Raw genomic sequence first — 18,478 nt, forward strand, 5'->3', positions numbered from 1 at the left:
TAAGCAGCTTCATGTGTGGCACCTTGTCAAAGGCCTTCTGAAAGTCCAATTATACAACATCCACTGCATCCCCTTTTATCTATCCTACTTGTAACTACTCAAAGACTTCCAACTGGTTCATTAGGCAAGATTTTCCCTTAAGGAAACCTTGCTGATTTTGTCCTGAATCACCAAGTATTTAATCAGCTCATCCTTAACAATTGACTCTAACATCTTCCCAGCTACTGAGGTCAGACAAAATTCCTCCATTCTTAATGAGTGGAGTGACATTTGCAATCTTCCAGTCTTCTGGCACCATGCGAGAGTCCAAAGATTTTTGAAAGATAATTTCTAATGCCGCCACAATCCCTAATGCCGCCACAATCCCTAATGCTACCTCTTTCAGAACCTTAGAGTGCAGTTTGTCTGGTCCAGGTGACTTATGTACTTTTAAGTCTTTCAGCTTTTGAGCACCACCTCCTTGCACCCACTTCTCTTCCTTCACACTCTACAACATCAGGCATACTACAACTGTGTTCCACAGTGAAGACTTATGCAAAATACTCATTTAGTTCATCAGCCATCTCCTTGTCCCCCTTTATTATTTTTCCTGCCTCATTTTCTAGCAGTCCTATATCCACTCTCATCTCTCTTATTTTTTTACATATTTGAAAAAGCTTTTACTATCCACTTTGATATTATTTGCTAGCTTGCTTTCATATTTCATCTTTTCCCTTCTAATGATCTACAGAGTTGCCCTCTGTAGGTTTTTAGAAACTTTCTGATCCTCTATCTTCGCACTAATAATTTGCTTTGTTGCATGCTCTCTCTTTTGTTTTTACATTAGCTTTGACTTCTCTTGTCAGCCATGGTGGTACTATTTTGCCATTTGAGTATTTCTTTACTTTTGAAATACACAGGTCCTGTACCTTCCTCATTTTTCCCAAAAACACATGCCATTGCTGCTCTGTTGACATCCCTGCCAGTAGCTCCTTCCAATTTACTTTGGCCAACTCCTTTTTCATACCACTATAATTTCCCTTACTCCACTGAAGTACTGCTACATCAGACATTACTTTCTCCCTATCAAATTTCAAGTTGAACTCAATCATATTGTGATCACTAGTTCCTAAGGGTTCTTTTACCTTCACCTCCCTAATTGCCTCACTACACAACACCCAATCCAGTATAGCTGATCCACTAGTAGGTTCAATGACAAACTGCTTTAAAAAGTCATTTCTTCGGCATTCAGCAAATGCACTCTGTTGAGATCCATTACCAACCTGATTTTCCCAATCAACCTGAATGTTAAGATCTCCCATAACTATCATAACATTGTCCTTTTGAGATGCCTCTTGTAATCAGTGGTCCATCTTCCAGCAACTGTTGGTAGGCCTATATATAACTTCCATCAGGAACCTTTCACCCTTGCATTTTCTTAACTCAACCCACAAGGATTCAACAGTTTCCAATCCTGTATCAAATCTTTCTACGGATTTGATACCATTCTTTACCAGTGGAGCCACACCTCCCCCTCTGCCTACCTTACTATCCCTCCGATACAATGTGTAACCTTGGACATTCAGCTCCCAACTACAACAATCCTTCAGGCAAGATTCAGTAAATGCTATATCATACCTGGCAATCTGTAATAGTGCAACAAGATCATCCACCTTACTTCTTGTACTCTGCACAATGAGATACAACACCTTGAGTACAGTATTTGCTACTCTTATTGATTTTGCATCCCTTATGTACTGATACTCACCCTGTTGGCTACAACTATGTCCCATCCCCTGCCTGCTCTTCCTGACAGTCTGACTGCACACTGACGGTGGTATCTGAAAAGAGGATGCTGTCCAAATTGCATGCCATCTTGGACAATGACTCCCATCCATTCCATAATGTACTGGTTAGGCACAGGAGTACATTCAGCCAGAGACTCATTCCACTGAGATGTAACACTGAGCGTCATAGGAAGGCATTCCTGCCTGTGGCCATCAAACTTTACAACTCCTCCTTCGGAGTGTCAGACACCCTGAGCCAATAGGCTGGTCCTGGACTTATTTCCACTTGGCATGATTAACATTATTATTTAATTATTTATGGTTTTATATTGCTATATTTCTACACTATCCTTGGTGAGGCTGTAACGAAACCCAGTTTCCCTCGGGATCAATAAAGTATGCCTGTCTGTTTACTTTTTACTATCCACCCTATCCTGAGTCCCATAGCTCCAGTTCGCACACTCCTGCCAAATTAGTTTAAACCCTTCCCAACAGCTCTAACAAACCTGCCTCTGATTTTCATCAACGCAAGGGGTAATCTGATTGAAACCTATCAACTATTGAAATGGCTGTATGTTCCTATAGTTGGGGAGTCTCTATCAAGGCATTTCAGTATTTAGTAGGTGTCAATAAGATCTCCCTTGTGGGAATCAAGACCAAGAGCACACAGTGTCAGAATTAAATAGGTTGATAGGTTCTTGATTAGTTAGTGCATCAAAGATTACGTGGAGAAGGCAAGAGAATTTGGTTGAGAGGGATAATAAATCAGCCATGATGGAATGACAGAGCAGACTTGAGGCAAGTGGCCTATTTCGGCTTTAATGTCCTGTGCAGCCAACCTGAGTTTTGTAAATTTGTAATGTCACTTTCTGACTCTTGAACTCAATGCCTTGAGTAATAAAGACAAGCATGTTCTGCTTCCTTTCTCACCCTTTCCAGGAAATACAATATATTATTTGTAAAGTGGCATGTGAGGTGGGTCATTGTTCTGATCTTCCACTCGCAGTGTTTGCCGTTGAGTCATTGGGTCAACACGGGAGTGAAAATTAAATGACTTTCTGCATAGGGTGATAAGCTGCTACAAGTTTGATTAGAAATCTGAACATTTATTATTAGACCTAACCAGCGTTGTCTTATGTTCTGACAGCTCAACTGCAAACCCCACTGATCCTCCAGAGGCCTGCCGACATCTCTGATCGTGTTCAGCTGAGCTGCATTGTGCAAACTGGCAAAGTAACTGGCACTCAATGGCTGAAGGATGGTGTACCAATACACAACCATTCACAGTATAGACTGGCATCAGATGGCTCTACTCTATTCATTGAAGATTTGAAAACCACGGACTGTGGCTTGTATACCTGCAGTGTAAAGAATGATGTCAGCAAAGCCCAAATCTCTTACTTTCTTGTTGCAAACGGTAGGATTTCACATTGTATCAGGTGAGAGTTCACCGTACAACACTGTGTGTGAGACAGGAGATTTTTTTTGTTATTGTATTTGGTGAGATTGGTAGTCATATAGAAAATGAAACATTTTCACGTCTCTGTTCAATATACAGTATGTTAATCTGTTGACATTAATTTCCTCACTAATTGTTATAATATGGGTGGTAGGGTAGCATAGTGATGAGCATAACAATGTTAAAGCACCAGTGACCCGGGTCCTATTCCTGCCACTCTCTGTAATGAGTTCAGTGTGATGGGCATATCGATATTACAGTACCTGTGACGTGGGTTCAATTTCTACTGCTCTAGGATAGGATAACAATAATACAGCACCAGTGACCCAGGTTTAATTCCTGCAGCTCCCTGTATTGAGTTTATAGTACATTACAATATTACTGTTCCAGTTACCTAAGTTAAGTTCTCACCACAGGTTTGTTGCAATTGGCAGAATGATATTACCATACCAGTGACCTGGGTTTACAGTGCCTATAAAAAGTATTTATCCCCCCCCTTGGAAGTTTTCATGTTTTATTGTTTTAAAACATTGAGTCACAGTGGATTTAATTTGGCTTTTTCAACAATGATCAACAGAAGAAAATTCTCCTGTCAATGTAAAAACAGATCTCTACAAATTGGTTTAAATAAATTACAAATATGAAACACAAAATAATTAATGCATAAGTATTCACACCCCCCTCCCTATAATATGACACACCAAATCATCACTGGTGATCCAATCATCCATTGGTTTTAGAAGTCACATAATTAGTTAAATGGAGATCTGTTATTGCAGTCAAGATATTTCAATTGATTGTAGTAAAAATACACCTGCATCTGGAAGGTCCAACTGCTGGTGAGTCAGTATCTTGGCAAAAATAACATCATGAGGACAAAAGAACACTCCAACCAACTCCACAAAAAGGTTATTGAAAAGCACAAGTCAAGAGATGGATTCAAGAACATTTCCAAGTCACTGAATATAAGTTCATCCATAAGAAATTGAAAGGATATGGCACAGCTGTAAAAAAAAAAGCAGGCTGTCTTCAAAAATTGAGTGACTGTGCAAGAGGAGGACTAGTGAGGGAGATCACCAAGAGACCTAGGACACCTCTGGGGGAGTTAGAAGCTTCAGTGGCTGAGATGGGAGAGTTTGCACATACAGTAACTTGCCTGAATGCTTCACCAGTTGCAGCTTTATGGAAGAGTGACAAAGAGAAAGCCACTGTTGAAAAACTGTTGAAATTGCATGACATATGCCCTGGATGTTAAACTTGATGCTGATTCGAAGAATTCTCTGAGCAGTATTTTATTGCATTTACCACACTGGGACCACATTGTTGCATAAGTGTGAGGTGATTCATTTTGGTAAGTCAAATAAGTGGTCTGAACATTGTTCAAACATTCCTGTTTGTAATATTCAATGTTCTAGTCCAAATTATTCAACCTTTTAACCCTGAGACTGTGTCCTTGTGTGTGTAGTCTCCCACCTGAGGTAACACCTTGACAGTCACTCTCAAAGTGCAGCATGTCTGAATGATAACAAATCTTTACCATACACGCCTTGTGAGTACAAGGCGTCTGTATTCAATCTCCCGTCATTGGTGAGTATGAGGCATCTGTATTCAATTTCCCCCCATTGGTGAGTATGAGGTGTCTGTATTCAATATCCCCTCACCAGTGAGTATGAGGCATCTGTATGAAATACCCTCGTCAGTGAGTATGCGAGGTCTGTATTCAATCTCCCCTCGTCAGTGAGTATGAGGCATCTGTATTCAATCTCCCCTCATCGGTGAGTACGAAGCGTCTGTATTCAATCTTCCCTCGTCGGTGAGTATGAGACATCTGTATTCAATCTCCCCTCATCGGTGAGTATGAGGGGTCTGTATTTAATCTCCCCTCATCGATGAGTACGAGACGTCTGTATTCAATCTCCCCTCATCGGTGAGTATGCAACGTCTATATTCAATCTCCCCTCATCAGTGAGTACGAAACTTCTGTATTCAATCTCCCCTCATCGGTGAGTATGAGGCATCTGTCTGAACTCCCCGCGTCAGTGAGTACGAGGCATCTGTATTCAATTTCCCCCCATTGGTGAGAATGAGGAGTCTGTATTCAATATCCCCTCACCAGTGAGTATGAGGCATCTGTATGAAATCCCCTCATCAGTGAGCATGCGACGTCTGTAATCAATCTCCCCTCATCGGTGAGTATGAGAAGTCTATTCAATCTCCCCTCGTCAGTGAGAATGAGGCATCTGTATTTAATCTCCGCTCATCGGTGAGTACGAAGCGTCTGTATTCAATCTTCGCTCGTCGGTGACTATAAGGCATCTGTATTCAATCTCTCCTCATCAGTGAGTACGAGGCATCTGTATTCAATCTCCCCTCATCGGTGGGTATGAGGCGTCTGTATTCAATCTCCCCTCATCGGTGAGTACGAGACGTCTGTATTCAATCTCCCCTCATCGGTGAGTATGAGGCGTCTGTATTCAATCTCCCCTCATCGGTGAGAACGAAGCGTCTGTATTCAATCTCCCCTCATCGGTGAGTACGAAGAGTCTGTATTCAATCTCCCCTCGTCAGTGAGAATGAAACGTCTGTATTCTATCTTCCCTCATCAGTGTGAGGCGTCTGTATTCAATCTCCCCTGATCGGTGAGTACGAAACTTCTGTATTCAATCTCCCCTCATCGGTGAGTATGAGGCATCTGTCTGAACTCCCCGCGTCAGTGAGTATGAGGCGTCTGTATTCAATCTCCCCTCATCGGTGAGTACGAGACGTCTGTATTCAATCTCCCCTCATCGGTGAGTATTCAACGTCTGTATTCAATCTCCCCTCCTCAGTGGGTACGAGGCATCTGTATTCAATCTCCCCTCATCGGTGAGTGTGAGGCGTCTGTTTTCAATATACCCCATCGGTGAGTACGAAGCGTCTATATTCAATCTCCCCTCATCGGTGAGTACAGAGCGTCTGTATTCTATATCCCCCATCGGTGAGTACGAAGCATCTATATTCAATCTCCCCTCATCAGTGAGTATGAGGCGCCTGTATTCAATCTCCCCTGATCGGTGAGTATGAAGCGTCTGTATTCAATCTCCCCTCATCGGTGAGTATGAGGCGTCTGTATTCAATCTCCCCGCATCGGTGAGTATGAGGCATTTGTATTCAATCTCCCCTCATCGGTCAGTATGAGGCGTCGGTATTCAATCTCCCCTCATCTGTGAGTACGAAGCATCTGTATTCAATCTCCCCTCACCAGTGGTTATGAGGCGTCTGTATTCAATCTCCCCTCATCGGTCAGTATGAGGCGTCGGTATTCAATCTCCCCTCATCGGTGAGTACAAATCGTCTGTATTCAATCTCCCCATGTCGGTGAGTACGAAGCATCTGTATTCCATTTCCCCTCGTCGGTGAGTACAGAGCGTCGGTATTCAATATCCCCCATCGGTGAGTACGAAGCATCTATATTCAATCTCCCCTCGTCAGTGAGTATGAGGCGTCTGTATTCAGTCTTCCCTCGTCCGTTGAGTATGAGGCCTCTGTATTCAATGTCCCCTCATCAGTGAGAACGAGGAGTCTGTATTCAATCTCCCTTCGTCAGTGAGGATGAGGCGTCGGTATTCAATCTCCCCTCATCGGTGAGTTCGAAGCGTCTCTATTCAATCTCTCCTCATCGGTGTGTACGAGTCATCTGTATTCAATCTCCCCTCGTCAGTGAGTATGAGGCGTCTGTATTCAATCTCTGCTCGTCAGTGAGTATGAGTAGTCTCTATTCAATCTCCCCTCATCGGTGACTACGAAGCCTCTGTATTCAATCTCCCCTGATCGGTGAGTACGAAGCGTCTGTATTCAGTCTCCACTCACCTGTGATTATGAGGCATCTGTATTCAGTCTCCGCCCATCGGTGAGTACTAAGCGTCTGTATTCAATCTCCTCTCATTGGTGAATACGAAGCGTCTGTATTCAATCTCCCCTCATCGGTGAGTACGAAGCGTCTGTATTCAATCTCCCCTCATCGGTGAGTACGAGACGTCTTGATTCAATCTCCCCGTATCGGTGAGTATGCGACGTCTGTATTCAATCTCCCCTCATCGGTGAGTACGAACATTCTGTATTCAATCTCCCCTCATCAGTGAGTACGAAGCGTCTGTATTCAATCTCCGCTCATCAGTGAGTACGAACAGTCTGTATACAATCTCCCCTCATCAGTGAGTACGAAGCGTCTGTATTCAATCTCCGCTCATCAGTGAGTACGAAGCGTCTGTATTCAATCTCCCCTCATCGGTGAGTACGACGCATCTGCATTCAATCTCTCCTCATCGGTGTGTACGATACGTCTGTATTCAACATCCCCTCATCGGTGCGTACGAAGCGTCTGTGTTCAATGTCCCCTCATCAGTAAGTATGAGGCGTCTGTATTCAATCTCCCCTCATCGGTGAGTACGAAGCATCTCTATTCAATCTCTCCTCAGCGGTGTGTACGAGTCATCTGTATTCAATCACCCCTCATCAGTGAGAACGAGGCGTCTGTATTCAATCACCCCTCATCAGTGAGAACGAGGCGTCTATTCAATCTCCCCTCGTCAGTGAGGATGAGGCGTCGGTATTCAATCTCCACTCATCGGTGAGTACGAAGCGTCTGTATTCAATCTCCCCACGTCGGTGAGTACGAAGCGTCTGTATTCCATCTCCCCTCGTCGGTGAGTACAGAGCGTCTGCATTCAATATCCCCCATCGGTGAGTACGAAGCATCTACATTCAATCACCCCTCATCAGTGAGAACGAGGCGTCTGTATTCAATCTCCCCTGGTCAGTGAGTATGAGGCGTCTGTATTCAATCTCCCCTGATCGGTGAGTACGAACCGTCTGTATTCAATCTCCCCTCATCGGTGAGTATGAGGCGTCTGTATTCAGTCTCCCCGCATCGGTGACTATGAGGCATTTGTATTCAATCTCCCCTCATCGGTCAGTATGAGGCGTCGGTATACAATCTCCCCTCATCGGTGAGTACGAAGCATCTGTATTCAATCTCCCCACGTCGGTGAGTACGAAGCGTCTGTATTCCATCTCCCCTCGTCGGTGAGTACAGAGTGTCTGTATTCAATATACCCCATCGGTGAGTACGAAGCGTCTGTATTCAGTCTCCCCGCATCGGTGAGTATGAGGCATTTGTATTCAATCTCCCCTCATCGGTCAGTATGAGGCGTCGGTATTCAATCTCCCCTCATCGGTGAGTACGAAGCGTCTGTATTCAATCTCCCCTCATCGGTGTGTACGATACGTCTGTATTCAACATCCCCTCATCGGTGAGTACGAAGCGTCTGTATTCAATGTCCCCTCATCAGTAAGTATGAGGCGTCTGTATTCAATCTCCCCTGATCGGTGAGTACGAAGCATCTCTATTCAATCACTCCTCATCGGTGTGTACGAGTCATCTGTATTCAATCTCCCCTCATCGGTGAGTACGAAGCATCTGTATTCAATCTCCCCTCATCGGTCAGTACGAGACGTCTGTATTCAATCTCCCCTCACTGGTGAGTAAGAGTCATCTGTATTCTATCTCCCCTCATCGGTGAGTACGAAACGTCTGTATTCAATCTCCCCTCACCAGTGAGTATGAGGCATCTGTATGAACTCCCGTCGTCACTGAGTACAAAGCGTCTGTATTCTATCTCCTCTCATCGGTGAGTACGAGACGTCTGTATTCAACCTCCCCTCATCGGTGAATATCAGGCGTCTGTATTCCATCTCCCCTCATCGGTGAGTACGAAGCGTCTGTATTCAATCTCCCCTCATCGGTGAGTACGAGACGTCTTTATTCAATCTCCCCATATCGGTGAGTTTGCGACGTCTGTATTCAATCTCCCCTCATCGGTGAGTACGAACAGTCTGTATTCAATCTCCCCTCATCAGTGAGTACGAAGAGTCTGTATTCATTCTCCCCTCATCGGTGAGTACGAGAAGTCTGTATTCAATCTCCCCTCACCAGTGAGTATGAGGCATCTGTATGAACTCCCGTCGTCACTGAGTACAAAGCGTCTGTATTCTATCTCCTCTCATCGGTGAGTACGAGACGTCTGTATTCAACCTCCCCTCATCGGTGAGTACGAGGCCTCTGTATTCAATATCCCCTCACCAGTGAGTATGAGGCATCTGTATGAACTCCCCCTCGTCAGTGAGTATGCGACGTCTGTATTCAATCTCCCCTCATCGGTGAGTACGAAGTGTCTGTATTCAATCTCCCCTCATTGGTGAGTACGAAGCATCTGTATTCAATCTCGCCTCATCAGTGAGCACGAGACGTCTGTATTAAATCTCCCCTCATCGGTGAGCACGAGACGTCTGTATTCAATCTCCCCTCATCGGTGAGTACGAGGAGTCTGTATTCAATAACCCCTCATCGGTGACTCTGAGGCATCCGTATGAACTCCCTGCGTCAGTGAGTACGAGGTGTCTGTATTCAATCTCCCCTCATTGGTGAGTATGAAGCGTCTGTATTCAATCTCTGCTTGTCAGTGAGAATGTGGCGTCTGTATTCAATCTCCCCTCATCGGTGAATACGAGGCGTCTGTATTCAACCTCCCCTCATCAGTGAGTACGAAGCGTCTGTATTCAATATCCCCTCACCAGTGAGTATGAGGCATCTGTATGAACTCCCCGCGTCAGTGAGTATGAGACGTCTGTATTCAATCTCCCCTCATCGGTGAGTACGAAGCGTCTGTATTCACTTACCCTCACCAGTGAGTATGAGGCATCTGTCTTCAATCTCCACTCATCAGTGAGTACGATACGTCTGTATTCAATCTCCCCTCACCGGTGAGTACGAAGCGTCTGTATTCAATCTCCCGTCATCGGTGAGTACGAAGCGTTTGTATTCAATCTCCCCTCGTCGGTGAGTACGAAGCGTCTGTATTCAATATCCCCTCACCGGTGAGTATAAGGCGTCTGTATTCAATATCCCCTCACCGGTGAGTATAAGGCGTCTGTATTCAATATCCCCTCACCAGTGAGTATGAGACGTCTGTATGCAATATCCCCTCATTGGTGAGTATGAAGCGTCTGTATTCAATATCCCCTCATCGGTGAGTACGAGACGTCTGTATTCAATCTTCCTCACCGGTGAGTAGAAGGCGTCTGTATTCAATATCCCCTCACCAGTGAGTATGAGACGTCTGTATTCAATATCCCCTCATCGGTGAGTACGAGACGTCTGTATTCAATCTCCCCTCATCGGTGAGTACGAGACGTCTGTATTCAAACTTCCTCACCGGTGAGTAGAAGGCGTCTGTATTCAATATCCCCTCACCAGTGAGTATGAGACGTCTGTATTCAATATCCCCTCATCGGTGAGTACGAGACGTCTGTATTCAATCTCCCCTCATCGGTGAGTACGAGACGTCTGTATTCAATCTCCCCTCATCAGTGACTACGAGACATCTGTATTCAGTCTCCCCTCATCGGTGAGTAGGAGACGTCTGTATTCAATATCCCCTCGTTGGTGACTATGAGGCATCCCTGTTCAATCTCCCCTCATCGGTGAGTACGAAACGTCTGTATTCAATCTCCCCTCATCGGTGATTTCGAAGCTTCTGTATTCAATCTCCCCTCACCGGTGAGTACGAGACATCTGTATTCAATCTCCCTCATCGGTGAGTATGAAGCGTCTTTATTCAATCACCCCTCATCGGTGAGTACAAGATGTCTGTATTCAATATCCCCTCACCAGTGAGTACGAGGCATCTGTATGAACTCCCCGCGTCAGTGAGTATGAGACGTCTGTATTCAATCTCCCCTCATCGGTGAGTATGAAGCGTCTGTATTCAATCTCCCCTCATTGGTGAGTAGGAAGCATCTGTATTCAATCTCGCCTCATCGGTGAGTACGAGGCGTCTGTATTCAATATCCCCTCACCAGTGAGTATGAGGCATCTGTATGAACTCCCCGCGTCAGTGAGTATGAGACGTCTGTATTCAATCTCCCTCATCGGTGTGTACGAGGCGTCTGTATTCAATCTCCCCTCATCAGTGAGTACGAGAGGTCTGTATTCATTCTCCCCTCATCGGTGAGTACGATGCATTGGTATTCAATCTCCCCTCATCGGTGAGTATGAAGCATTTGTATTCAATCTCCCCTCATCGGTCAGTATGTGGCGTCAGTATTCAATCTCCCCTCATCTGTGAGTACGACGCGTCTGTATTCAATCTCTGCTCATCGGTGAGTATCAGGCATCTGTATTAAATCTCCCCTCATCGGTCAGTATGAGGCGTCGGTATTCAATCTCCCCTCATCGGTGAGTACGAGACGTCTGTATTCAATCTCCCCATGTCAGTGAGTACGAAGCGTTGTATTCCATCTCCCCTCGTCGGTGGGAACGAGGTGTCTATATTCAATCTCCCCTCATCATTGAGTATGAGGCGTCTGTATTCAATCTCTCCTCATCGGTGAGTAAGAGACTTCTGCATTGAATCTCCCCTCATCGGTGAGTACGATACGTCTGTATTCAACATCCCCTCATCGGTGAGTACGAAGCTTCTGTATTCAATCTCCCCTCATCAGTAAGTATGCAACGTCTGTATTCAATCTCCCCTCATCGGTGAGTACGAACAGTCTGTATTCAATCTCCCCTCATCAGTGAGTACGAAGCGTCTGTATTCAATCTCCGCTCATCAGTGAGTACGAAGCGTCTGTATTCAATCTCCGCTCATCAGTGAGTACGAAGCGTCTGTATTCAATCTCCCCTCATCGGTGAGTACGAGACGTCTTTATTCAATCTCCCCGTATCGGTGAGTATGCGACGTCTGTATTCAATCTCCCCTCATTGGTGAGTACGAGAAGTCTGTATTCAATCTCCCCTCATCAGTGAGTATGAGGCATCTGTATGAACTCCCGTCGTCACTGAGTACAAAGCGACTGTATTCTATCTCCTCTCATCGGTGAGTACGAGGCGTCTGTATTCAATCTCCCCTCACCAGTGAGTATGAGGCATCTGTATGAACTCCCCTCTTCAGAGAGTACGAAGCGTCTGTATTCAATCTCCAATCATCGGTGCGTACGAGACGTCTGTATTCAATCTCCCCTGATCGGTGAGTACGAAACGTCTGTATTCAATCTCCCTCATCGGTGAGTACGAAGCGTCTTTATTCAATCACCCCTCATCGGTGAGTACAAGATGTCTGTATTCAATATCCCCTCACCAGTGAGTACGAGGCCTCTGTATTCAATATCCCCTCACCAGTGAGTATGAGGCATCTGTATGAACTCCCCGCGTCAGTGAGTATGCGACGTCTGTATTCAATCTCCCCTCATCGGTGAGTACGAAGTGTCTGTATTCAATCTCCCCTCATTGGTGAGTACGAAGCATCTGTATTCAATCTCGCCTCATCAGTGAGCACGAGACGTCTGTATTAAATCTCCCCTCATCGGTGAGCACGAGACGTCTGTATTCAATCTCCCCTCATCGGTGAGTACGAGGAGTCTGTATTCAATAACCCCTCATCGGTGAGTCTGAGGCATCCGTATGAACTCCCTGTGTCAGTGAGAATGTGGCGTCTGTATTCAATCTCCCCTCATCGGTGAATACGAGGCGTCTGTATTCAACCTCCCCTCATCAGTGAGTACGAAGCGTCTGTATTCAATATCCCCTCACCAGTGAGTATGAGGCATCTGTATGAACTCCCCGCGTCAGTGAGTATGAGACATCTGTATTCAATCTCCCTCATCGGTGTGTACGAGGCGTCTGTATTCAATCTCCCCTAATCAGTGAGTACGAGAGGTCTGTATTCATTCTCCCCTCATCGGTGTGTACGATACATTGGTATTCAATCTCCCCTCGTCAGTGAGTATGCGGCGTCTGTGTTCAATCTCCCCTCATCGGTGAGTACGAAGCGTCTGTATTCAATTACCCTCACCAGTGAGTATGAGGCATCTGTCTTCAATCTCCACTCATCAGTGAGTACGATACGTCTGTATTCAATCTCCCCTCACCGGTGAGTACGAAGCGTCTGTATTCAATCTCCCGTCATCGGTGAGTACGAAGCGTTTGTATTCAATCTCCCCTCGTCGGTGAGTACGAAGCGTCTGTATTCAATATCCCCTCACCGGTGAGTATAAGGCGTCTGTATTCAATATCCCCTCACCAGTGAGTATGAGACGTCTGTATGCAATATCCCCTCATTGGTGAGTACGAAGCGTCTGTATTCAATATCCCCTCATCGGTGAGTACGAGACGTCTGTATTCAATCTTCCTCACCGGTGAGTAGAAGGCGTCTGTATTCAATATCCCCTCACCAGTGAGTATGAGACGTCTGTATTCAATATCCCCTCATCGGTGAGTACGAGACGTCTGTATTCAATCTCCCCTCATCGGTGAGTACGAGACGTCTGTATTCTATCTCAGTGAGTACGAGGCGTCTGTATTCAATCTCCCCTCATCGGTGAGTACGAGGCGTCTGTATTCAATCTGCCCTTGTCAGTGAGTATGAGGCATCTGCATGAACTCCCCTCGTCAGTGAGTACGAGATGTCTGTATTCAATCTCCCCTCATCAGTGAGTATGAAGCATCTGTATGATCTCCCCTCGTCAGTGAGTACGAAGCGTCTGTTTTCAATCTCCCCTCATCGGTGAGTACGTGTCGTCTGTATTCAATCTCCCTCATCGGTGAGTACGAAGCGTCTGTATTCAATCTCCCCTCATCGGTGATTACGAAGCGTCTGTATTCAATCTCCCCTCATTGGTGAGTACGAGACATCTGTATTCAATCTCCCTCATCGGTGAGTACGAAGCGTCTTTATTCAATCACCCCTCATCGGTGAGTACGAGGCCTCTGTATTCAATATCCCCTCACCAGTGAGTATGAGGCATCTGTATGAACTCCCCCTCGTCAGTGAGTATGCGACGTCTGTATTCAATCTCCCCTCATCGGTGAGTACGAAGTGTCTGTATTCAATCTCCCCTCATTGGTGAGTACGAAGCATCTGTATTCAATCTCGCCTTATCAGTGAGCACGAGACGTCTGTATTAAATCTCCCCTCATCGGTGAGCACGAGACGTCTGTATTCAATCTCCCCTCATCGGTGAGTACGAGGAGTCTGTATTCAATAACCCCTCATCGGTGACTCTGAGGCATCCGTATGAACTCCCTGCGTCAGTGAGTACGAGGTGTCTGTATTCAATCTCCCCTCATTGGTGAGTATGAAGCGTCTGTATTCAATCTCTGCTTGTCAGTGAGAATGTGGCGTCTGTATTCAATCTCCCCTCATCGGTGAATACGAGGCGTCTGTATTCAACCTCCCCTCATCAGTGAGTACGAAGCGTCTGTATTCAATATCCCCTCATCGGTGAGTACGAGACGTCTGTATTCAATCTCCCCTCATCGGTGAGTACGAGACGTCTGTATTCTATCTCAGTGAGTACGAGGCATCTGTATTCAATCTCCCCTCATCGGTGAGTACGAGGCGTCTGTATTCAATCTGCCCTTGTCAGTGAGTATGAGGCATCTGTATGAACTCCCCTCGTCAGTGAGTACGAAGCGTCTGTTTTCAATCTCCCCTCATCGGTGAGTACGTGTCGTCTGTATTCAATCTCCCTCATCGGTGAGTACGAAGCGTCTGTATTCAATCTCCCCTCATCGGTGATTACGAAGCGTCTGTATTCAATCTCCCCTCATTGGTGAGTACGAGACATCTGTATTCAATCTCCCCTCATCTGTGAGTATGATGCGTCTGTATTCAATATCCCCTCATCGGTGAGTACGAGATGTCTGTATTCAATCTCCCCTCATCGGTGAGTACGAAGCGTCTTTATTCAATCTCCCCTCATCGGTGAGTACGAGGCGTCTGTATTCAATCTCCCCTCATCTGTGAGTACGAGGCGTCTGTATTCAATCTACCCTCATCGGTGAGTGCGAGGCATCTGTATTCAATCTCCCCTCATCGGTGAGCTTGAGGCTTCTGTATTCAATCTCCCCTCATCGGTGAGTACGAGGCGTCTGTATTCAATCTCCCCTCATCGGTGAGTACGAGGCGTCTGTATTCAATTTCCCCTCATCAGTGATTACGAAGCTTCTGTATTCAATCTCCCCTCATCGGTGAGTACGAGGCGTCTGTATTCAATCTCCCCTCATCGGTGAGTACGAGGCGTCTGTATTCAATCTGCCCTCGTCAGTCAGTATGAGGCATCTGTATGAACTCCCCTCGTCAGTGAGTACGAGATGTCTGTATTCAATCTCCCCTCATCAGTGAGTATGAAGCATCTGTATGATCTCCCCTCGTCAGTGAGTACGAAGCGTCTGTTTTCAATCTCCCCCATCAGTGAGTACGAGACGTCTGTATTCAATGTCCCTCATCGATGAGTACGAGGCTTCTGTATTCAATCTCCCCTCATCGGTGAGTACGAGGCGTCTGTATTCAATCTCCCCTCATCGGTGAGTACGAGGCGTCTGTATTCAATCTGCCCTCGTCAGTCAGTATGAGGCATCTGTATGAACTCCCCTCGTCAGTGAGTACGAGATGTCTGTATTCAATCTCCCCTCATCAGTGAGTATGAAGCATCTGTATGATCTCCCCTCGTCAGTGAGTACGAAGCGTCTGTTTTCAATCTCCCCTCATCAGTGAGTACGAGACGTCTGTATTCAATCTCCCCTCATCGATGAGTAGGAGGCGTCTGTATTCAATCTCCCCTCATCGGTGAGTACGAAGCTTCTGTATTCAATCTCCCCTCATCGTTGTGTACGAAGCGTCTGTATTCAATCTCACCTCATCGGTGAGTACGAGGCGTCTGTATTCAATCTGCCCTTGTCAGTGAGTATGAGGCATCTGTATGAACTCCCCTCGTCAGTGAGTACGAGATGTCTGTATTCAATCTCCCCTCATCAGTGAGTATGAAGCATCTGTATGATCTCCCCTCGTCAGTGAGTACGAAGCGTCTGTTTTCAATCTCCCCTCATCGGTGAGTACGTGTCGTCTGTATTCAATCTCCCTCATCGGTGAGTACGAAGCGTCTGTATTCAATCTCCCCTCATCGGTGATTATGAAGCGTCTGTATTCAATCTCCCCTCATTGGTGAGTACGGGACATCTGTATTCAATCTCCCCTCATCTGTGAGTATGATGCGTCTGTATTCAATATCCCCTCATCGGTGAGTACGAGATGTCTGTATTCAATCTCCCCTCATCGGTGAGTACGAAGCGTCTTTATTCAATCTCCCCTCATCGGTGAGTACGAGGCGTCTGTATTCAATCTCCCCTCATCTGTGAGTACGAGGCGTCTGTATTCAATCTACCCTCATCGGTGAGTGCGAGGCATCTGTATTCAATCTCCCCTCATCGGTGAGCTTGAGGCTTCTGTATTCAATCTCCCCTCATCGGTGAGTATGATGCGTCTGTATTCAATATCCCACATCGGTGAGTACGAGATGTCTGTATTCAATCTCCCCTCATCGGTGAGTACGAGGCGTCTGTATTCAATCTCCCCTCATCGGTGAGTACGAGGCGTCTGTATTCAATTTCCCCTCATCAGTGATTACGAAGCTTCTGTATTCAATCTCCCCTCATCGGTGAGTACGAGGCGTCTGTATTCAATCTCCCCTCATCGGTGAGTACGAGGCTTCTGTATTCAATCTGCCCTCGTCAGTCAGTATGAGGCATCTGTATGAACTCCCCTCGTCAGTGAGTACGAGATGTCTGTATTCAATCTCCCCTCATCAGTGAGTATGAAGCATCTGTATGATCTCCCCTCGTCAGTGAGTACGAAGCGTCTGTTTTCAATCTCCCCCATCAGTGAGTACGAGACGTCTGTATTCAATGTCCCTCATCGATGAGTACGAGGCATCTGTATTCAATCTCCCCTCATCGGTGAGTACGAGGCGTCTGTATTCAATCTCCCCTCATCGGTGAGTACGAGGCGTCTGTATTCAATCTGCCCTCGTCAGTCAGTATGAGGCATCTGTATGAACTCCCCTCGTCAGTGAGTACGAGATGTCTGTATTCAATCTCCCCTCATCAGTGAGTATGAAGCATCTGTATGATCTCCCCTCGTCAGTGAGTACGAAGCGTCTGTTTTCAATCTCCCCTCATCAGTGAGTACGAGACGTCTGTATTCAATCTCCCCTCATCGATGAGTAGGAGGCGTCTGTATTCAATCTCCCCTCATCGGTGAGTACGAAGCTTCTGTATTCAATCTCCCCTCATCGTTGTGTACGAAGCATCTGTATTCAATCTCACCTCATCGGTGAGTACGAGGCGTCTGTATTCAATATCCCCTCTCCAGTGAGTATGAGGCATCTGTATGAACTCCCTGCGTCAGTGAGTACGAGGCGTCTGTATTCAATCTCCCCTCATCGGTGAGTACGAGACGTCTGTATTCAGTCTCCCTCATCGGTGCGTACGAGGCGTCTGTATTCAATCTCCCCTCATCAGTGCATGCAAGGCGTCTGTATTCAATATCCCCTCACCAGTGAGTATGAGACGTCTGTATTTATTCTCCCCTCATCGGTGAGTACGATGCGTCGGTATTCAATCTCCCCTCATCGGTGAGTACGAGGCGTCTGAATTCAATGTCCCCTCATCGGTGTGTATGAAGCGTCTGTATTGAATAACCCCTCACCAGTGAGTATGAGGCATCTGTATGAACTCTCCGAGTCAGTGAGTACGAGGCGTCTGTATTCAATCTCCCATCATCGGTGAGTACGAAGCGTTTGTATTCAATCTCCCCTCATCGGTGAGTACGAAGCGTCTGTATTCAATATCCTCTCACCGGTGAGCATAAGGCGTCTGTATTCAATATCCCCTCACCAATGAGTATGAGACGTCTGTATGCAATATCCCCTCATTGGTGAGTACGAAGCGTCTGTATTCAATATCCCCTCATCGGTGAGTACGAGACGTCTGTATTCAATCTTCCTCACCAGTGAGTATGAGACGTCTGTATTCAATATCCCCTCATCGGTGAGTACGAGATGTCTGTATTCAATCTCCCCTCATCGGTGAATACGAGACGTCTGTATTCTATCTCAGTGAGTACGAGGCGTCTGTATTCAATCTCCCCTCATCGGTGAGTACGAGGCGTCTGTATTCAATCTGCCCTCGTCAGTGAGTATGAAGCATCTGTATGATCTCCCCTCGTCAGTGAGTACGAAGCGTCTGTTTTCAATCTCCTCTCATCGGTGAGTACGTGTCGTCTGTATTCAATCTCCCTCATCGGTGAGTACGAAGCGTCTGTATTCAATCTCCCCTCATCGGTGAGTATGATGCGTCTGTATTCAATATCCCCTC

At 46.2% G+C, this 18,478-nt stretch overlaps 1 protein-coding gene and 1 long non-coding RNA gene across 6 annotated transcripts in view; one reads left to right on the top strand and one right to left on the bottom strand.

Moving 5' to 3' along the window:
- LOC132394740 (hepatic and glial cell adhesion molecule-like) overlaps positions 1 to 4,550 on the top strand; it is a 60,711-nt gene extending 56,161 nt beyond the window's left edge. For 2 of the 5 annotated variants that reach the window (XM_059971150.1, XM_059971151.1), the window contains exon 4: positions 2,914 to 4,549. In XM_059971150.1, the coding sequence (XP_059827133.1) occupies positions 2,914 to 3,209 (296 nt within the window). In that variant the 3' untranslated portion in view covers positions 3,210 to 4,549. Of the gene's footprint in view, positions 1 to 2,913 lie in introns of all 5 variants that reach the window. The other 3 variants (XM_059971153.1, XM_059971152.1, XM_059971149.1) reach the window with 3 other exon arrangements.
- The window catches only part of LOC132394743 (uncharacterized), an 887,546-nt gene that overhangs the window by 4,184 nt on the left and 864,884 nt on the right, over positions 1 to 18,478 (bottom strand). The window lies entirely within an intron of this gene.

The sequence above is a fragment of the Hypanus sabinus genome, chromosome 5 (assembly GCF_030144855.1).
Source record: "Hypanus sabinus isolate sHypSab1 chromosome 5, sHypSab1.hap1, whole genome shotgun sequence".
Lineage (NCBI taxonomy): Eukaryota > Metazoa > Chordata > Chondrichthyes > Myliobatiformes > Dasyatidae > Hypanus > Hypanus sabinus.